The sequence below is a fragment of the Lynx rufus genome, unplaced genomic scaffold, assembly GCF_022079265.1.
Source record: "Lynx rufus isolate CCGP_SWC_20201006 ecotype Redwood Valley unplaced genomic scaffold, mLynRuf1.p SCAF_4, whole genome shotgun sequence".
Lineage (NCBI taxonomy): Eukaryota > Metazoa > Chordata > Mammalia > Carnivora > Felidae > Lynx > Lynx rufus.
Genome location: NW_025814856.1, coordinates 61,898,244 through 61,920,079, shown reverse-complemented (window position 1 = coordinate 61,920,079; position 21,836 = coordinate 61,898,244). Strand labels below are relative to the sequence as shown.

At 60.5% G+C, this 21,836-nt stretch overlaps 1 protein-coding gene across 6 annotated transcripts in view; it reads right to left on the bottom strand.

Annotated features, from left to right (window-relative positions):
• Positions 1–4,894: 4,894 nt before the first annotated feature.
• Positions 4,895–21,836, bottom strand: part of CCM2 (CCM2 scaffold protein) — a 42,482-nt gene continuing 25,540 nt past the window's right edge. For 4 of the 6 annotated variants that reach the window (XM_047096758.1, XM_047096759.1, XM_047096761.1 and 1 more), the window contains exons 3-10: positions 14,110–14,193; positions 13,513–13,696; positions 9,785–9,921; positions 8,431–8,566; positions 7,361–7,418; positions 7,080–7,218; positions 6,102–6,240; positions 4,895–5,323 (exon numbers count right to left, since the gene is read on the bottom strand). In XM_047096758.1, coding sequence (XP_046952714.1) covers positions 5,043–5,323; positions 6,102–6,240; positions 7,080–7,218; positions 7,361–7,418; positions 8,431–8,566; positions 9,785–9,921; positions 13,513–13,696; positions 14,110–14,193 — 1,158 coding nt within the window. In that variant the 3' untranslated portion in view covers positions 4,895–5,042. The remainder of the gene's footprint in view (positions 5,324–6,101; positions 6,241–7,079; positions 7,219–7,360; positions 7,419–8,430; positions 8,567–9,784; positions 9,922–13,512; positions 13,697–14,109; positions 14,194–21,836) is intronic. The other 2 variants (XM_047096762.1, XM_047096763.1) reach the window with 2 other exon arrangements.

Below are 21,836 nucleotides of genomic sequence, written 5' to 3'. Positions count from 1 at the left end.
TACGGAGGCCCCGGAACACCCTGAGCCTGCCACGGAGGCCCCAGAACACCCTGAGCCTGCCAAGGAGGCCCCGGAACACCCAGAGCCTGCCAAAGAGGCCCCAGAACACCCTGAGCCTGCCACGGAGGCCCCGGAACACCCAGAGCCTGTCACGGAGGCCCTGGAACACCCTGAGCCTGCCACGGAGGCATCGGAACACCCTGAGCCTACCAAGGAGGCCCCGAAACACCCAGAGCCTGCCAAGGAGGCCCCGGAACACCCAGAGCCTGTCACGGAGGCCCCGGAACACGCTGAGCCTGCCACAGAGGCCCTAGAACACCCTGAGCCTGCCAAGGAGGCCCCAGAACACCCAGAGCCTGTCACGGAGGCCCCGGAACACCCTGAGCCTGCCACGGAGGCCCCAGAACAGCCTGAGCCTGCCACGGAGGCCCCGGAACACCCAGAGCCTGCCACGGAGGCCCCGGAACACCCAGAGCCTGCCACGGAGGCCCCGGAACACCCTGAGCCTGCCAGGGAGGCCCCGGAACACCCTGAGCCTGCCACGGAGGCCCCAGAACACCAAGAACCTACCACGGAGGCCCCAGAACACCCTGAGCCTGCCACAGAGGCCCCGGAACACCAAGAGCCTGCCACGGAGGCCCCGGAACACCCTGAGCCTGCCACAGAGGCCCCGGAACACCAAGAGCCTACCACGGAGGCCCTGGAACACCCTGAGCCTGCCACAGAGGCCCCGGAACATCTAGAGCCTGCCACGGAGGCCCCGCAACACCCTGAGCTTGCCACGGAGGCCCCGGAACACCCAGAGCCTGCCACGGAGGCTCTGGAACATTCTGAGCCTGCCACGGAGGTCCTGGAACTCCCTCGGCCTATCGTAGCAGCCCCAGAACTTCCAGAACCTGCCAGAGAGGCTCTAGAATGCCCTGAGCCTGCCGGGGAGGCCATGGCCCCACCCACTCCTGTCTCTGCTGGAGAGGAAGCAGTGGCGGTCCTGTTGGCACCTGAGCAGGGAACCCATCCTGGGGCCCGTGTGCGCACTGCCCACACAGCTGGGCCCTGCTCAGCCCCGAAGGAGGCCCTAGGGGGTGACAATTGCCGGGCTGGGGGCCTTGAGCCAGCACCCCAGGGGGCTAGGAGGGCACATCCTGCCGCTCACCCTGAGGTAGGCCAAAGAGCAAACCAGGGGCTCGGGTTTCCCCTTGCTGTGACCTCGGAGGCCGGGCCGGGCTCCCGTGCAGAGTCCCCACTGAGGTCCGCACCCAGGTCAGGCAGGGGCTGCCCCAAAGAGCCTACCCCACACGCACCAGCACCCTGTCTGCAGCGGGAGCCCGTGCCGGGCCCGGGAAGTGGAACGTGGGCGCAGGTGGCACCAGGAGCCCCCAGCTCGTCCCCAGCACAGTCCCTGGAGAGCCCTGCCAGAGGCCCGCCCAGCGTGCCCCGGGACAGGGTCCTCGGCCCCGAGCCCTCTGCTCCCCGTGTCCCCACAGAGGCACTCCTTGCTCCCTGCCCTTGCCAGGGCCCCAGGGAAGACTCAGTGGAGGGCAAGGAGCCCTCGGGCTCTCCGGGCCTCCAGCCACCACGGGCAGGAGCCCAGCGGGCGGCAGCTGCCTTCTCAGGAACCACAAAGCCTCCAGGGGCCGGGCATCGTGTGGGCCTCCCGCCCCACTCCCCCCTCCTCAGCCCCAAAACGGCCCCTGTGGGGGACACCCATGCCAAAGACCAGGCCTGGAGGCTCTCGCCCCCCTGCCAAGTGCCTCCTGGCCCTCGAGGGCTCCCAGCCGCCGAGCAGCAGGATGACCAGGACAGCCTGGAGGAAGGTGAGTGGGGGGCAGGGGAGGACACAGCAGGAGCGCAGTCCTGAGCGGGGCACCAGAGTGGGTGGGTGGGCGGGCCATGGGGCCAAGTCAGAAGGCAGAGGCCTTCTTCACACCTCCCCCCTCCCCAGACTCGCCACCCAGGGCCCCGGGATCCGGCCAGGGATCGGCCCAGCACTCCGACAGCCATGGGGAGTCGTCGGCAGAACCAGAGGAGCAGGAACTGTCGGGAGCGCAGGGCGCACAGTGCCCGGCTCAGGTGCCCAGCCAGGAGGGAGGGCGCACCCCTGGAAGGGCACCCCCCACTCAGGGGCTCAGACCCTGTCCTCCCCAGGCCCCGGCCAGCGGTGGCAGCGAGGAGACCGTCGCCAAAGCCAAGCAGAGTCGCAGTGAGAAGAAGGCCCGAAAGGTGGGTGGGGGAGCCGGCCACTTAAGGGGACCCCTCAGAGCCAATGGCCGACAAGCCGTCGAGTAAACGCAGTCCCGGACACCGGTGCGCAGCTGGGGCCCCATGTACGCCCGGGGCAGAGTGGGCCCAAAGCCCACAGAGGGTCCCCCAGAGTCGGCGGCAGAGCCCCCCTTCCCCCATCGGTGTGCCGCCCCCCGACCCCAGCCTGGGACCCCCCCCCCAGCCGATGCCCGGGTCTGAGCCCACTGTGCCCCCAGGCGATGTCCAAGCTGGGCCTGCGGCAAATCCAGGGGGTCACCAGGATCACCATCCAGAAGTCCAAGAACATCCTCTTTGTCATTGCCAAGCCTGACGTCTTCAAGAGCCCGGCCTCGGACACCTACGTGGTCTTCGGGGAAGCCAAGGTCTGGCCGGCCCGGGGTGGGGGTGGGGACTCGGGGCGGGGGCCTGGCTGACAGCCGTGCCCCCTGCTGCAGATCGAGGACCTGTCCCAGCAGGTGCACAGAGCCGCCGCCGAGAAGTTCAAAGTGCCCACGGAGACTTCCGCCCTGGTTCCTGAGTCCACGCCGGGGCCGCTAGTGAGGCCCGAGTGTGAGGAGGAGGAGGAGGAGGAAGAGGAGGAGGAGGTGAGGCCCAGGGACACAGGGGGGCCAGGGGCTCTCAGGGCTCTTCCCGGGGAGGGGGCAGCCCCAGAACCTGCCTGCTCACCTCCCCCCACCCCGCCCAGGTGGACGAGGCAGGGCTGGAGCTCCGGGACATCGAGCTGGTGATGGCGCAGGCCAACGTGTCGAGGGCCAGGGCCGTGCGGGCCCTGAGGGACAACCAGAGTGACATCGTCAACGCCATCATGGTGAGCGGCCGGCCCCTTCCCAGACCCCTGTCGCTGGCCCTGCCGGGCACCTCCCCAGCCTGCCCTGTCTTTCTGCATTTCCCACAGGAGCTCACCATGTAGCCGCCGACCACCACCCGCCCGCCACGGATCCATCCCCACCCCCAGCTGTGCTGCTCAATAAATGGGTGTCTCCTCAGAGCCTCTGCTCTTGCTCCAAAGTCCCGGGCAGGCTGCGGCCACATGGCATTTGTGAAGGGGAGACACTTCCTGGACCCATGCAGAGCCCCAGGAGAGGGGAGGGTCTCCCCTCCCAAGTCCTACAGGGTAGAGGTCTGTCCCCTGTGTTCATAAAGGCTGATGTGCCCACCCGCTCATGTCCCAGAAATGGTGGCCTCCCCATGCCCCTGGAGGGTGGGTGTCCTCTCCCTCTGTCCCCAGAGGGCAGGGCTCTGTTCCCACATACCCCAGAAGGTGGGGGTCTTCCCCTCATGTCCCCAGAGGACAGGGATCTTTGCCTACACATCCCAGAGGACGGGGTCTATCCCTTATCCCCAGAGAATGAGGGTGCCGTGTCCCTAGAAGGTGGGGCTTTGTTTCTGTGTCCCGGAGGGTGGGGGTCCTCCCCCAGTGACCCAGAGATGGAGGTCTATCCCCTGTGTTCCTAAAAGGTGATGGTCCTACCTGCTCATGTCCCAGAGGTGGTGGCTTCCTTGTGTCCCTAGAGGGTGGGTGTCTTCTCCCTGTGTCCCCAGAGGTCAGGGCTCTGTTCCCACATGTCCCACAGAATGGGGGTCCTGTGTCCACCCCCAAGTGGGGCTCTGTCCCCACGTGTCTCTGGAGGGTGGGAGTCCTCCCCCGTCTCCCAGGGGGGAGGCCCATCTATGTCCAGGATGCCTCACCTGCCCAGAGAATGTGGGCAGTCACGAAGGCGTGGGCCTGGGGATGGGAGTTTCGGGAAGGAACCCCCAGACCCAGGGGCTCTGGATGATCAGCTGCGGAAAGGCATTTGCTGGGGCAGTGGGTCCCCAAAGTCCTTGGCCCCTCACTGCGCCCGGAATGGCCATGCAGCCTCTCCACATTTTCTCCAAAGTCCAGGGACCCGCTGAGTGGGGCCACATGGGAGCGGGGCCCGCAGAGGGGAGGGAGCCGTTCCTGCCATCCACACAGGACACTTAGGCCAGGGCCTGTCATGTGGCCACCTCCCCCACCCCCACTATGGCCACTCAGACCCATAGTGGGCTGGGGAGAGGCTGGCCCCGACTGGATGTCCCCTTAGCTCTGCCTGCCTGGGCCCACGACCAGCTCCCAGACAGCCCAGGCCAGAGCCAAGAATGAGACCCCTCTTCGCATCCCAACCTGCTGCTGGGACCCCTGCCTCCCTGGAAGCTGAGGGCCCTCTCCTCCCTCCTTGGGGACCCAGCACCCACCCAGCTCAGCCTGGAGCTTCTTGCACATACTGCCAGGGGTCTCCCCGGGCAGAGGCATCTCCTGGGTGAGGAGGGGCTCTCCACCTGACCCTCCTGCACTACAATCTCCAGGCCCCGACCCCAGGGTGGGTCACCCCTGCTGCCTCCCCATGTGCCAAGGGCACAGGAGGGGCCCAGCCAAGAAAGACCTAGGACGCAGTGCCGATGGCCCCCTGAAAACCAGGACCCTGGGCTCTCAGGGTGGAGAAAGGGGGACAGGTTTGGGGTGGGACCACCTGTGACAGCAGGGAGACCAAGGAACCAGGGACTCAGGTGAGGGGTCACACCAGCACCTGCTGCCCCAAGAGCCAAAGGGCAGCCACCCCAGGCCCCCAGCCCCCCACCCACCAGATCACAAGCACACCAAGACCACGGATGAATCGTTCACATCGCAGTAAACTTCTTTGAAGGTCTCTGAGGGTTTCGACAGGAACGTCGTGTGCAAAACCGAAGGGACCCCCAGGATCCCTCCAGGGACAGGCCCGTGCACCGGCGCCCCAGGGCGCGTCCTTCACAGTAGAGGGTCAGGCCGAGTCCCGGTCCATGCTGCAGCCCAGAGCCTCGATGTCGTTGCTGATGTCCGAAATCATGCGGTCCCACTCGTCCCCTTCCGAGGGCGCAGACTGGTCGTCCGAGCTGCCCGTGGCCCTGTTCCCAGGGCAGGTGCAGGTGGAGGTGGAGCTCAGCGCCCGCCGGTACCTGCCAAAGCTGTCAGTGATGATGCCCCGGCCGTCCTTCACCCCGATGGTCTCGAGAAAGTTCTCGAAGTGCTGGCTGTCCTTCTCCGGGATAAAGGGCCGCAAACCTGTGGACACAGGGTTCGCCTGAGGCTCCTGCCCCGCGTCCAGCCCCGCCCCCCTGGCCCAACAGACGCAAGGGGATCGCCGGCAGGTCCTGGCTCTGCAGCAGGTGGCTGGCCTCCCATCCCTGCCTGGTTCTGGCTGCGGCTGCTCACAGGCCTCTGAGTGCAGAACAGAGAGGGTGGGCGGACCTCCCCCGGCACCACCCACTCCTCCGTGCGAGGACCAGACACAAAGGAACATGGGGGCGGGGGGGGGGGTGCGGGTAACTGACCCCGGCGGGGAGGCTGGGGGTCGGCGAGAGCTCGGGCTGGATGTGCCAGGTGGCAGCCTGAACAAGCGCACCCTCCCTGGACAGTGGGGGGCAGAGCCCACATCACCGGCTGCCTTCTCCGGGCTCAGGGTTCAGAAGACACAGCCCAGGCCGTCATCCCACAGGGTGTGCATAGTAGGCGTGTAGGGCCACATGTCACCCACCCACCGCCTGAGCTCAGGGCCAGCGTCTCAACAAAGGCAGGTCCTTCTACCTGGAAGTGGTGCCTTCGCTTCTCTGCCCAGCGAACTCCTAGTCACCCGCCAAAACCCACTCAAGTGCCAACTTCTTGGAGGAAGCCCCCCCACCCCCAGCAGTTGCTCTGACTGCGCACACAGTCCCGGCTTCCTCAGTCTGGTTCCCGTGGGCAGGTCCTGCCAGTCAATGGAAAGAGCCCTCCGGGCCGACCCACCCTGAGCCCATCCTCAGTGGAGCCTCCCACACTCCAGCCGCACCCCTGCGGGACTCACCCAGCAATAGGAACTTGCGGCTGTCCCCATACAGCTGGCGCAGATTGATGCAGAATTCATGCACTGAGGCCCCATCCCGGTACTCGTGCAGCAGCGCCGCGAACTGCTGGATCTCCTGCGAGGACAGCTTGGTGCGCAGCTGCCAGGGGAGGGGGGCGGGGATGAGCGGCACCGCCACAAACCCCGCAGCCCCTTTCCCTCCATACTCGGCCGCAATCCTCCCACACACAAGGCCATGGTCCTCCCCCCTGCAGTCGCCATCCTCCCACACACACGGCTGTGATCCACACACAGCCGCGATCCTCCCCCACGCAGCCACGATCCTCCCCAGCACACGGCCACGGTCCTTCCCCTGTAGCCGCTGTCACCCCACACTCGGCTGTGCTCCTCCCCACAGCAGCCACTGTCCTCTCTCACACACAGCTACAGTCCTCTCCCCTACAGCCGTGGTCCTCCCTCCCACAGCCACAATCCTCCCCCCACACACGGCTGACTTCCTCCACACAGCCGCGGTCCTACCCCACACACAGCTGTGGTCGTCCCACACACACATGACCGCATTCCTCCCCCCTGCAGCCTCTGTCCTCCCACACTCAGCTGCGGTCCTCCTCCCTGCAGCCGCTATCCTCCCCCACAGTCATGGTCCTCCCCCCTGCAGCCTCTGTCCCCCCCCACACACAGCCGTGGTTCTCCCCCTCTGCAGCTGCTCTCCTTCACCCCCCCTGCAGCCAATGTCCACCCCCGCAGCCACTGTCCTCCCCCCGCCCCCGCAGCTGCTGATCCTCCCCCCTGCCTCGCAGCTGCCGTCCTCCTACAGGGAGGGGAACGCTGACTGAGACCCACGAGGAGCCCACCCGGCAGCCCTCCTCTGACCATGAGCATGCCCTAAGGGTGCGGGCACACAGAGAAGCACACGAGGTCACCAGCAGGGTCCCCTGTCCCTGCTCCCCGCATCCCCCCCTGCCCCCTTAGGCGCACCGTGAGCATGTAGTCCTGCAGCAGCTCGGTGGCAGTGGCGCTCAGCTCGCTCTCACTGACCGTCTTGGAGTGGGGCGCCGTCTGCATACAGAAGGACAAGGGCGACACGCCGCCTGCGTGCGCGCACTCGGGGAAGGAGCTGCAAGGACAGGGGCCATGGGCACGCGGCTCCCCGCCTCTGCCCTGCCGTGCCCCACGGGGGCCCAATGACGGCCAGGGGGCGCCCAGCATGGCAGTCCGGGCAGCTGACAGGAGCGAGGGGCAGTGGGCGGGGTACTCACAACGTGCCGACTTCCGTCTCATACGGCTCCTTCACGTCCACCTTGGTGGAAGAGTCGTCTGCAGGGAGTGCGGAAGAGGCTGCCAGTTACATGGGGAGGGGGCACGGAGACCGGCGGCCCAGCACCTGGCAGAAGACGCGGGCCCCTCCTGGGGGGTCCTGAGCCACACCACCTGCTGCAGGTCTGGGCCTGAGCGCAAGGCTCTGGCCTCGGAGGACGCACCAAGCGGGCGCCTGAAGAGTGCTCCCCAGTGGCCAAGGATAAGGGAAACGCAACTTGGGGGCGCCAGCAGCGTCCTCGAGGCTGTGTTGCCCCCTTTGGATGAGGAATTGAATCCCAGAGGTCGGACGACCTGCCCCACATCTCACGGCCACGGTGGCGGGGGGGGGGGGGCGGGAGTGCAGAAGCCACAATCAGAGGTGGGTCTGACCCTCAGCCTGGACCCAGGGAGCTCCATGCGGGGACAGCTACTCGCAGAGGACAGAGGCGGCCCCAGGGGGCCTGAGACCCTCACACCGGCAAAGCCTGGTGCACAGCAGCTCCTCGGGAAACACTGGACAGATGACCTCAGGTCCGTGTGATGCAGATCATGAAGAACACGGACACCATTGTGTGCAGCTGGTGAGCTCTGAGAGGGGCGGGTGGGACAAGCAAGGGGCATCCCTGGCAGTGGGAACCAATGGACACCCTTGGTGTGCAAAACACAGATATAGTGAGCCAGCCGTGTGCAGGTGAAGCCCGTCCCGTGCTCTAGCGCACCTGAAAATGCTCCACAGATACCAGAGGACGTGGCGGCTTCCTAGTGCCCACCACCCAAGCAGCCTTGGTCCTGGAAGAAGCCCTCACCCCGAGAGCAGCAAGGCCTGGGGGTCCTGCCCCATACCCACCCTCCAGCCCCCTGTGCTCCGAGCCCCTCCTGGCCCTCTGTTCAGAGGTCAGTGAAGCAACTGGCTGAGAGAGCGTTCCCTGGCCCCCAGTCATGCAGGACGCCACCAGGCTAGCCAAGGCGGTAGACCTGGCTGCCACGGATCAACGCCCGACGGCATGGCTGTTCGCCTAGGCCCACGTACCGCTGTGGAGAGACAGGTGGTGGGTGGGTGTCGAGGCCCCGTCAAATATGGCTCGGTCCAGAAAGTCGATGGTGGACTCTGTGTACACAATCTGGAAGACCTGCCCGAGCAGGGAGCACAGCTCCTCAGCAGCGACCTGCAACAAAGCTGGACCCTCCTGGGCGGCTTGCCGGGCACCTGCTTCTCGGGCCCTGGGCCCCCCACCTCTCAGTGGCTCCCCAAGGGGACCAGCCCACGTCCAGAAGGCTCTCTGGACCCGAGGGGCCAGGTGCGTCAGCCGCCAGCCCCCATCTGCTGCCCGGGGCTGCCCAGGTCCCCTCTGCTGCCCGGAGCTCGGGGAGAGCACACAGCTTCACAGGCGTGTGGGTCCCGTCGGGGGCAGTTCTGCCCCCCGTCACGGGGTGGTGTCTAGAGGGACCTGCAGTGGGGACAGGCCAGGGACACAGCCCCCTGAGAGCTGCCTGGCTGGAAGGCGGGCAGAGCTGAGGAAGGGCACTGATCAGAGGCTCTCGCGGCACCGCGGTCCCCACTAGTCTTACAGACATAAACTAAACTGATGACTACTAAAGAGCTCTCCTAGGCTGCCAGCCCTGAGGCAGCTGGGGGGCCCCAAGCCCGCACTCGCCCCTCTCAGGGCACAGCTTGGGGTACGGGAGACCACTGCCCCCATCGGTCTTAGAGAAAAAGGGGTGAGGCCCCTGAAATAAAAAAGCAGCACAGCCTGAAGGCACCAGACTCAGTGTAGCTGGCAGGAGCCTAAGCAGGGCAGTGTGCCGGCATGTGGGAGGAGCCTGGATTGGGATGTGGGAGGGGCCTGGGTCATGGATGTAGGCAGGTTGTGGGAGGGACCAGGGCAGGTTGTGGGAAGGGCGTGGGCCGGCATGTGGGAGAAGCCTGGATTGGGATGTGGGAGGGGCCTGGGTCATGGATGTAGGTAGGACCTGGGCAGGTTGTGGGAGGGGCCTGGGCCGGCACGTGGGAGGAGCCTGGGTCAGGGTGTGGGCGGGGTCTAGACAGGAGTATGAGCGGAATCTGGATCAGGGTGTGGGCGGACCCTAGGTTGCAGCGTGGTAAGAGTCTAGGTCAGGGTGTGGGCAGAGCCTGCTCAGGGTGTGTGAGGAGCCCCCGGGGTCGGAGGAATGTAGGAGAAATAATGCCCATCATTAAACATCAGTGTGGACAGGGCCTGGGTGGGGGGCATCTGGGAGGAGCCTGGTTGGGGTGTGGGAAGGGTCAAAGTCTGGGTTGGGGGTTGGGGCGGGGCCTGGGTTGTGGGCGGGGCCTGGGCCAGCTCTAGGAGGCTCAGGGACCTGGTGGGGACGGGTCTGAGTGCCAGGGCCCATCCTCTACCCACCTTGCTCTCGGTCGCCAGGATGACCAGGCAGCACGCCTCCACAGGCCCCACTCCACTCTCTGACAGGGAGACTGCGGTGAGGCCTCTGGAACTTTCTGCACACAGACTCTGGCTGGGGGAGATGCCAGGGTCCTGGGCTGGGAAGCAACGTTGCAGCAGGTTAGGGCAGGTGTGGAAGCTCAAGAGCAGGCTCTGGGCAGCCCCTACCTGGCTCAGGTGAGGGACAGGCCTGCCCCGGGTATGCCCCTCCCTCACCCCCTCTAAACAAAGCGGGGAACAGGTGAGACACGCCTTCACCCTGGGCCGTCGCTCAGCCGCTGCTCACTGGGAATCAGCACCCTGCAGGACCTCCTGGCATCCCCGCTACCGATGACGCAAGCACCTTAGGCTGAGACACGAAATTGCCGATATTCGGCTGCTTTGGATCCACACAGAAGAAGGTATTCCCAGGGTTCCATTCACAGCATCAGTGAACCATGGGCATGAACACAATTCCGACAGGAGACAGGGAAACTGAGGCACGGGGGCCGGAAGGGCCGGGCCCAAGGGCATGAGAGGAGCAGAGGCCAGGAGGGGGCCCGGCCCGCACACACTCCTGCCCACATTTCTAACACCCCACACAGCACCTCCCCAAAGGTGCCCTGGGGCAGACGCAGTGGGGAGGCCCCCGTTGGGCGGCCCGGGAGCAGGAATGGGAGGTGGAGCCTCCCTGATGCTGGGGTGTCTGGGGGCAAGCCCACCTCACCACGGAGGACACCCAAGACTCACACGTGGCCTGACACGGGAACCAGGCAGGAGCCACAGTCGGGACACCTGTGCCCACAGAGACCGGGGCCCAGTAGGGCAGGCAGCACCCCATGCGGGGCCAAGACCCACAAACGCCGCAGCGAGACCCCAGGGCTGCACAGCCCCACGTCGGCACCAGGCACTGCACATGTCAAATGTGACAAGTCCACCCTGTTGTGCACACGGAGTGTGAACAACACACAGGGTCTCGGGAAGTACGGAGAAGAACACGTGACGTCTTAACGATGGTTGAACTGGTGACACGCCAGCACCACATCTGGGACACAAAGGACACCTATTTCCCTTGCTTGCTGTCACTGCTGTGACTACGAGGACAGTCTAAGTAGCTCCATGGCCGTTCCCAGGGACACAGGGTGTGCGGCCCCACAGTCAGGTCCAGTGCGCGTGTGCGGTCTCCGACAAGCCCACATCCGGCCGCCAGCAGCATCCCCACCAGCCGTCCCGCAGCTGCTGCCTCAGATCCCCACCCACCCTCACACATCCACGGAAACCCCTCCACGAGACTGCGCAGTCCGCTCTAGCCCAGTGAGCCTGGACGTCTGGCCCCCGCCCTCCGAGCCGGGCCTGCCATTCACGGAAGCCCCCGCAGCCAGACGTGACCCCCACGCACCCCTCCCAGCACCTGCGAACCCTGGACCCAAAGAGGCATCCAGGGGCGCTACACGTGGTAGGCACTTAACAAATGTCAGCTGCCCGTGCCAGCGTGCTGAGGGCCACTCTGCTCAGGACCTCATACACAGCACGCCTGGTGCACACAGGAGCCTCGCGGACGTGCAGGCTCACGGTCTTGGGCCTTCGCTGCAGGGCCAGCCACTAAAATGACGAAGATGCCCAGGACACACGGACTCATTCTCTTCCTTCAACTCGAAAGCTCTCAAGTTTTCGTCTCACTTTGCCAAGTGTCTCCTATGGAGTTCGCTCTCTCCTTTTAGAAAAATCCATTCCCCATTTCCTAGCAATTGGCTCTAATGATGAACGCAGATGAATGTCCCGCAACACAAGAAACCAGGGGGGCCCGGATGCCCACCCAGCAGGCTCAACACTGGCAGGCGCTGCTCAGAGGCCGGTCTTCCCACCGCTTGTTGTCCCTCAGGATGCCGCAGACCTCGGGCCTCCCGCGGGACTATCTGTCCCCAGGCAGGGAAACGGGCGGCCACAGCGGCACCGGGCAGCAGTGGCAGGAGCACTTCCAGTGCCATTTCCTAGGCCAGCCAGCCCCCCCATCTCCCCCCTGGCCCTCCGCCAGTCCCTCAACCTCTGTGCTCTGGTGGTTCATCTGTGAAGCGGGAGAACGGGACCTTCCTCACAGCTTATGTGGAGAGTGCATGAGATGATCCGGGGCCCACACTTTCTACTAGTTTGAGCCACACCAAACCGCCATTTTTATAAATTAAAATGGTTACGTATGGTAAGTTTTGCATCATTCAACCTGAAATAATGCCCATCATTAAACATCAGACGCTCAGCTAAGGCAAGAATAAGCAGATGACAGAGGGGACCTCGATGCACAGTGTGTCAGATCAGGGGTGTGAGTATGAATGTGCCTGATGTGTGGGGTGTGTGGTGTGAACCTGTAAGGTGTCTGTGATATGTTTGGTGTGTGTGTGTTGTATGAACGTGTCTGGCGTGTGCGAGTATATGTAGTGTGTGAGTGTGTGGTGTGAACATGTCTGGTGTGAACGTGTGTGACGTGAACATGGTATGTGTGGTATGAACGTGTGTGGTATCTGCGGGAATGTCTGTGGTGTGGATGTGCATGGTGTGAATGTGGTGTGAATGTGTGTGGTGTGAACGTGTGTAGGAGTGTGTGGTGTGAATGTGTGGTGGGAACGTGTATGATGTGCAGTGTGTGCAGGAGTGCTAAGCCACAGCCACACAAGCAGAGGGCCTGTCTGTCACTCCCAGGGCAGCCCCCACAAGCCGCTGCAGGTACCGTGTGGTGGCCCCACAGCAGGCCTCCTGGATTCATGGCAGTAACCTCCCGACTGTCCTCGAGAGCTGCCTACGCTCAGGGGCATGTGTGAGAAGCCTCACCAGGATCCGGTCTCTTAAGAAAATCTCTCAGATGCCCCACGAACAGCCAACCTCGGGCAGAAAAACAACGTTCCGCCCGCACTGCCTAAAGTGTGCTCTGGGTGAACCACCTGGCCCTCCGCAGGCCCTGCCCCCAGGCCCCCTGGAAATGAATGGCTTCAGGACCCCACCGGCCCCCAGAGCATCGGTACCGCGGAGCCCAGGACATCGGTACCGCGGCGCCAACCTCAGATTTCCCCGAGGGGCACAGCTCAAGCAAGACCGTGACTTTTTCCTCATGTCTCAGGGACTGGGTACCAGGCAGAGGCTGCGGCCCCTGGTGGGCGGCCCATGGGGAGAGCCCAGCAGGCGACACTGGGCACCCATCCCCAGAAGAGGGTGGGCTAGGTGCAGGGGGCGGGGGGGCCCACCCCCTGGGGGCGGGTCTTAGGGCCCTCCTGACTCCTACAAGGACACGCGCAGAAGGTCTCAAGGACCAGGAGCTCCGTGACGGTGCGGTCTCACCTCTGCACCCAGCTTTGAGAAGCCATGGCCAAAGGCAGAGCCCAAATATTTGGAGGGCTGAGCTGAGGCGCACTTCATGGCTGTACCACGCCTGCACACCTAGAGGACACTCCAGCGTCCCAGAGGGGGCAGCACCAGGCACAGGGGCAGGCCCACGGACCCCCAGGGAGAGGGGCCGGCTCAACACCTCTTTCTCCTGGCCTCTCGGGTCACTGACCTCTGGCCAAGGCTGACCTCAGAGCTAGCAGGGCGGGCCGGAGCAGCGACCCGACGCTGGAGGCACCGTCTCCAGGGCTCCATCGGATTCCCAGACTCACTACCGAGGACCAGGCCGCGGGCTGCGCCCGACAAGGACCCCTTGGCCCCACCTCCCAGGTCCATACCTGTCTTCAGGACCACCAGGTGCGAGGCGTCGTCCCGCACGTAGGACACGGCGGCGATGTCATGGATGGGGACCCTGAGGATGGTGTCTTCCCCGTCCCGCCAGGCCAGCTTGACATTGTAGGCAGACAGGCTGATCACAGCGTCGTGCTCCTGGGTCAGGTGTCCGGGGAGCTGGTGGGCTCTCTGGAAGGTACCACAGCATCAGAAGCGCAGGCCCGGCCGTGGCCCCGGGAGCCCCACAGCGTGTAGAGGCCGGGATTCGCCCTACGGCATAGCCACGCTTGCTCCAGGAGCTCTGTGGCTTCTGGAGCTGCCGGGGTTCAGACTACAGCGTGTGCTTTACCTATCTTGGAAACGGGATTTCCAGAAACAGCCCCAGGCCACAAGGAAGAATAAAGTTCATGTTCGGACAGAAACAGTCTTTATGGCCAAGAGCCAAGTGCACCCATAACATGACGGGACAGGGCCATCGCTCACGGCCACGGAGGCCCAGTGTCAGAGGACCAAGAGCTGGTGACAGTATGAGGGTCAGAGGCCAGAGCTAGGAGCTGGAGCAGAGGGAGGGTCAGAGGTCAGGGTCAGGGGGATGGGGTTACCTTTGCATTGTCTATGAAATGCAGGATTTCGGTCCTACTGGAGGGATTCAGGTATCCTGGTATGGACGTTAACTGACCTAAGTACTGAGAGAAAGCGAGGAGAGAAGCCGCTGTGAGGAAGGGAAAGGAAGGGAAGATCAGCCGGCATGGGTATGCAGAGGGCACAGCCTGGCCTCCGCCTTCTGCCACCAGGCCTGCTGGCCCGGCTTGGAGCAGAGGCCCCCCGAGGAAGCACACTCTGAGCTCCTGGGGAAACCCTGTTGGAGGAGGAGACGCTCCCACACTCCCCGCCTCAGAACTCTGAGCAGAGCGTTCTGTTCTCCATGACAAGGGCCTTCCCACAAGGAGAACTCGCTTCCTAGCACCGGAGCCACCAGGGACGGGAACCCCCGACTCCGGCCCCCAGCCTTCTCTCCGGAAGAGGAAGCAAAGTGAGAGGCATGTGTGGCCGTGGCAGCACAGGGGCACAGGCTCGCGGGAGGGTGCAGGCAGACCAGCCACGGGATGAGAGTGCACCCCGCCCCCACAGGTCGACCTCCAGCCAGATCAATACGCAACCTCACACGCATGGCGTGTCTACCTCCGTTCCTTCTACCTGATACATCCTGTCCAGCTTCCAACAAAAAGTCACAGGGCACGCTGAGAGGCAGAAACACTGTTTGAACGGACAGGGCAAGCATCAGAGCCAGATGCAGACGCGCCAGGGCTGTTCTCAGGAACCGCCAGACCCAGAGCTCAAAGCAGCGTGCCTGGTATGCTAAGGGCTCCGACAGAAAAAGTGGACATCGCTCATCATGGGTGATGTGAAGCAGAGACACAGAAATTCCAAATATACATCAATGGGAAACACGGACGATCAAAAACACCACAACAGAGATGAGGACCAAAGAGCGCCTTTGACAGATGCGTCAGCAGGCTGGACACGGCCACGGGAAGAATCGGTGAGCGTGGAGGCGTGTCAGCCAGAACGCAGAAAAAGAGGCCGAAGCATGAAGAAGATGGGACAGGATATCAAAAAACGGTACGAAAATGACAAGAGGTGCACCATACATGTCGCGGGACCACCAGGAGAAGAAGAGAAGGAAGAAGAAATATCTGACGCCGGAACGACCCCCACACCAAACCACGGACTCGGAAAGCTCAGGGAACACCAAGCAGGACGTAGAAGGAGAAGAGAGGAGCGAGAAAAAGGAAAAACCCTACACCTCGGCATTTCATATTCACCCCATAAAAAATCAAGGACAAAGAGAAGAACTTAAAGTAAGCCATGGGAGAACAGTACATCCCTACCGAGGAACAGGCCGAGGAAGGACATCAGACTTCTCCAGACACCAGGCCCACAGGAGAGGAATGAAACACTCAGGTGTGGAAAGAATACCATCAACCTGCAACTCTGTATCCACTGAGCCTGTCCCTTGAAGCAAAGGGGAAAAAAAAAAAAAACCTGTCTCCAACAAACAAAATTGGAGGGATGTAATGGTTACCTGGCAAGAGACGTTAAAAGAATGTATTCAGAGAGTTCAAATAAAATCAGAGAAGGCAGAAAAGAATAGAAGGCCAAAAACCAAAACAGAGAAAAGAAGCAAAGAACAAGGGCAGTGAATATACACAGCTACAAATATGATAGACACGAATCCAAGTGTCTGAATCATCACTTTAAATGTGGCAGTTTGCATATACCGATTAAAAGACAAAGACTGTCAGACTCAATACAAAATTCAAGACCCAGGAATGCCTGGCTGGCTCCGTTGGTAGAGCATGTAACTCTTGGTCTTGGGGTCGTGAGTTCAAGCCCCAACTGGACACAGAGCTTGCTAAAAATAAAATTTTAATTCAAGACCCAACTCTAAGTTGACTACAAGAAACCCCCTTTAAAGAGGGGCCTTAGGGGGTGCCTGGGTGGCTCAGTCAGTTGGGTGTCCGACTTCAGCTCAGGGTCATGATCTTGCGGTCTCGTCTGTGAGTTCAGGCCCCGCGTCGGGCTCTGTGCTGACAGCTCGGAGCCTGGAGCCTGCTTCTGATTCTGTGTCTCCCTCTCTCTCTGCCCCTCCCCTGCTCTATCTCTGTCTCAAAAATAAACATTAAAAAAAAAAATTTAAGAGGGGCCTTGGGGGGGCTTCTGGGTAGCTCAGTCAGTTAAGTGACCAACTTCAGCTTGAGTCATGATCTCACGGTACATGGGTTCAAGCCCCACATCAGGTTCTGTGCTGACAGCACAGAGTCTGCTTCACTCCTTCTCTCTCCCTCTCTCTCTGCCCCACCCCAGCTTGTGCTCTCTCAAAAAAAAAAAAAAAAAGTAAAACACAAAGGGGCCTTGGGTGGCTCAGTTGGTTGGGCATCCAACACTTGATTTTGGCTCAGGTCATGATCCCAGGGTCATGGGATCAAGCTCCATGCCTTAAGATCCTCTCCCTGCCCACCCCCTACCCCCCACCACTCCTCTCCCTGGTTTGTGCGCATACAGTCTCTCTCTCTAAAAAAAAAAAAATTTGGGGGCGCCTGGGTGGCGCAGTCGGTTAAGCGTCCGACTTCAGCCAGGTCACGATCTCGCGGTCCGGGAGTTCGAGCCCCGCGTCAGGCTCTGGGCTGATGGCTCAGAGCCTGGAGCCTGTTTCCGATTCTGTGTCTCCCTCTCTCTCTGCCCCTCCCCCATTCATGCTCTTTCTCTCTCTGTCCCAAAAATAAATAAACGTTGAAAAAAAAAATTTTTTTTTTAAAAATAAAAAAATAAATAAAAAAAAATAAAAAAATTTTAAGTGGGGCCTTACATAATGAAAACAGTTCTCTAAGAAGATGTGGCAATCCTTAACATATACGTACCCAACAACAGAGCATCAAAATACACAGGGCAAAAACTAATAGAACTGCAAGGAGAAATAAATGAATCTACAACTGTAACCAGAGGCTTCAACCCCCTCTCTATCAAAAATGGAAAGACTCAGCAGGCAGAAAATCAGTGAGGACACAGGTGAACTCAACACCCTCAATCAACAGGATATAACTGGTATCTACAGACGACTTCAATGGACAGCTGTAGAGCACACATTTTTCTTAAGCTCACGTGAACATTCACCAAGGGGCAGCACATTCTGGGCCATCAAATATACCTTAAATTTAAAAGACTACAAACCACACACAGTATGTTCTCAAATCACAATGAAATTCTTTGCAAGACCCAACTATCAAAATTCACATAAAGAGAAATGGATAATCTGAATAGGCATAATAGATCTATTACAGTAATTGATTCAATTTAAAACCTTCCAAAACAGAAAGCACCAGCCCCAGACACGTTCACAAGTGAATCCTAGCACACGCTGAAGGAAGAAATGATACCAACACTCTATAATCTCTTCTGGAAAATAAAACCAGAGAAAACATTTCCTAACCCATTCTATGAGGTGGCATTACCCTAGTATCAAAATCAAAGATCCTACAAGAAAAGAAAAACTACACATCAGTATTTCTCATAAACATAAATGCAAAAATCCTCAATAAAATATTAGCAAATTGAATCCAACAAGGCATAAAGATAATTACGCACAATGACTAAGTGGCATTTATCCAAGGTAGGCAAGGCTGATTCCAAATTCAGAAATAAATTAATGTAATCCATCACACATCAACAGACTAAAACAGAAAATAATATGATCATATCAACAGACACAGAAAAAACCTTTGGCAACATCCAACACCCATTCGTGACAAAAACACTTATCAAAGGAGGAACAGAAAGAAACTTCCTCAACCTGATACGGAACATCAACAAAAACCCTACAGCTATCATCGTAACTAATGGTGACGTGCTTGAACATCACTTACATCAGGAAAAAGACACGGATGTCCCCTCTCACCACTGCTTTTCAACGCTGTATTGGAAGTCCTAGCTAAGGCAACGAGACAAGAAAAGGAAATTGGAGGTACAGACTGGGAAAGAAAAAATCAAACTGTGTTTATATGCAGAGCCCTCTCCGACTGGGGAACCGAGCAGGTAGGTTACTCTGAAGATCACCGAGCGCGAGCAAGGTAAACACGGAGTCACTGAGCACAAGCAAGATAAACATGGAGGCTCAGGCTGGTCTGCCCAGGGCTATGCCAGGCAATCACCTGCTCACCTCCCCTCGAGGAGGAAACTGGTGGAAATGCACACCGCACACAGCAGCAGGTGCAAGTCGAGCGGAATAAACTTCAGAAAAGCTGCTTTCAACAGCTGTCCGCGGGTGCCAGGCAGCTCTGCAGGGAGACACACACTCGTTCTAAAATGTTTTAGGGGAGACCGGGCGGCTCAGCCGGTTAAGGGTCCGACTTCGGCTCAGGTCACGATCTCACGGTTCGTGAGTTCGAGCCCCGCGTCAGGCTCTGTGCTAACAGCTCCAAGCCTGGAGCCTGCTTTGGATTCTGCCTCCTCTCTCTGCCCCACCCCCGCTCGTGCTCTGTCTCTCAAAAATAAACAAACATTTAAAAAAAATTTAAAAACAAAACAAAACAATGCTGTGCTGGCAAGGACGTGCAGGACTGGAGCCCTGTGCACTGTTGGTGGGAAATGGTGTGGCTGCTGGGGAAAACTGTGTGTTGGCTCCTCAAGAAATGAAAAATCGAATCACAGTATTCCACTCCTGGGTCTACACCCACAAGACTGGAGAGCAGGATCTCAAAGAGATACGCACACCCACGTCCACAGCAGCACGAACCACAGAGCTTCAGGCTTGAAGCAACACGGGGTGTATCCACGCAACAGAAAGTGAGTTAGCCTAAGAAGGAAGGTGCACCCCGGGGCACCTGGGGGCTCAGTCAGTTAGCATCCGACTCGTTTTTGGCTCAGGTCATCATCTCAGGGTTTCGTGAGTTCAAGCCCTGTGTCAGACTTTGTGCTGACAGCGCAGGGCCTGCTTGGGATTCTCTGCCCCCCTCTCTCTCTGCCCCTCCCCTGATCATGCTCGCTCTCGCTCTCTCTCTCTCTCTCTCTCTCTCAAAAATAAACAACAACAAAAGAAAACAAAACAAGGAAGGAAATCCTGCCATAAGGTGCAGGGTGGACTGTGAGGACCCTACGCCAGGTGACATAAGCCAGTCACAAAAAGACAAACGCTGTGTGATGCCACTTAGATGAGGCACACGGAGCGGTCAGAACCACAGAGACAGAAGACACAATGGGGGCTCCCTGGGGCTGGGGCAGGGGAGCGGGGAGGTGCCGTGCGGGGACAGCTTCAGGTTTACGAGAGGACAGAGTGACAGAGCTGGACGGTGGTGGCAGCTGCGGAGCGGCGTGGACGTACTCAATCCTCTGAACTGTGTGCTCACAGACGGCTGAGGTGGGAGACTTCGTTATGTGCATTTTAACACAACGGAGCCACAGCAGAGACTTGAGCAGACATTTGTCCCCAAGTTCACAGCAGCGCTATTCACAACGGTCAGACGAGACGGACACCACCCACTGCCCTGCTGGATGAGGGGTAATAAGTAAAATGTGCGTATACATGCCGGCACGCACCCAGCCATGAGGAGAGACTCTGACACCTCCAACAACACAGCCACAACTGGGGGACGTGGCGCCGGGTGGACCGAGCCAGACACGGAGGGACACACGCTGCGTGGTTCCACATGTCGGAGGTCCCACAGCAGAAGGGGGGGTGCCGGGGGCCGGGACGCTGGGGTTCCACGGGGACGGAGCTTCAGTTTGGGGAAATGAGAATGTTCCGGACACAGACAGTGGCAGGGGCTGCACATAAACATGAGTGTCCTTTGTGCCACCAAAACACACACTCAAACGTGGTTAATGTGACAAATTTTGTCGTGTATGTTTTACCAGGATAAAAAATGACCGCGTTAACTTTACTCACTTCATTTGCTAGAAATGTCTCGAATCACCATCAACATGATACTGGGTATTAACTAGCACTCCTAGCTTCAGTGCTTGGCTGAAGTGAACGTGTCCCAGTTCCGCGTGTGCGGGGTATCGTGGGGACTGCCCTGCCTCCCTGCAGCCGTGGGGGGTGGGGGGGCAAGGACAACGCTGCCCATATCCTCCCTTCCTCTTAGCGCCACCAAGCTTCAGACTCAGGCCAGCAGATCTCCAAAGAGAAGTCTACTTCCTTCCTAGGTGAGTCCTCATTCAAGATCTTCTTCGCGGTCGAGTGGGTCTTGGTGAAACAGGGTGGCCTGGCCAGTTCTCACCACACCCTTCCCAAGGTCCTACAAGGTCCCTGGCCACCCCTGCAGGCCCGGCAGCTGGCCCATACCCACAGCACGCCCAGGGTGCCACCACAGCAGGGCCAAGATGATGAAGTGTGACAGACCGAGGGGACATCTGACTGGCAGTCATGTGCCCGGTGGCCTGGCACCAACGAGGGGCAAGATGATAGAGCCAGGCCGTGTCAGGCACCGCTGACCCCACTGCCTTCCCACCGCCCTCACGGGGACCACAGCGGTGTGTGCTGGCAAGCTCACGCTCCAGACACGGAAGGTGCTTCCAAAACTCCCTGCCGACGGGACACAATACAAGTCCATTTGCAGCTGACCCCAGGCTGGCCTCTTGACAACGTCCACCCCGTGCGGGACTCGATCGGCAATACCCCATGGCAGGCGGGGCCGGCCTGGCGGGAGGGCAGGGCTTTCACACGGGGAGGGGGACACAGGGAGGTGCACGTGGGGACCTAAATGTCTTCTCGATGCCCCAGGCCTGCAGAAGTGGCCCATCCCCACTTGTCGGAAGACAGACAACCCCCGCCCCCCCACACACACACATGCACACACAGACATGTACACACCCCTTGCTGGGCAACGACACTCAGGCCTCAAATGGGATGGGCACGTTTCACGACCCTTCACCCTCCCCGGGGTCTGGCCTCGGTCAGATCTCAACAGAACACGTCTGGAGACTGAACGCTGACGGGCTATGGGCCTCTCCCCACGGCACAAACGCCACTGGTCCGGCTGTCAGCAGCTCAGCAAGAGTGAGGGCCGCACTCAATAAAGGGGACATTGCACTGTGGCTGTGGTGGCCAGGGCCCCCCGTGTAAGAAGGACCCCCAGGCTGCTGCTATCCCCGCCCCTTGGGAGGGCCAGATGGACACCCAGCTTTGGAAGGTGCGCTGGAATGGAGAGAGACGCACCACGAGGGGCTCCGTGAAGGTGCAGGTGACCACATGAGACACCCCAGAGCGAGGGGACGACGGGACTCAGGGAGCAGAGTCAGACGGCACCAAGCAGCCGGGGATATAAAGCCGGAGCACCACCTAGCGCGCATGCACAGCACACAGACACGGACCACACAGAGGACGTGAGCCGCTTCCAGACCAGAAGCAGGGCCAGAGGAGACGCAGTCCCAGGAGAAGGCACCCACAGTACAGGCAGACTCGCCGCACCCCGGGGCACCCCGGGGCACCCTGGGGAACGGGAAACCCTTCACAGGCTTGGAAAGGCAGGTCTGGGACAACGCGCAGGGGCCGGGCCCAGGTGAGCACAGGGCGCGACCTCAGGGTCCAGACCCACGTCCCCTGTGCCGCGGGCAAGCAGGAGCTGCTGGCACACAAACGGCCGCGCGGAAGCCCCTGGAATTCATCCCACAGCTGTCCCTGGCCACAGTACCAAAGCAAGAACAGGTCGCTGCCACTCGCAAAAGCAGAGAAGTGCTGCCCTCCAGGCCCTACATGGCTCCAGGATACCGGGCCCCGCCTTGTGCCCAGCTCCTGCAAAACCACTGGTGCCTGGTACGTGGCTATGGCCGT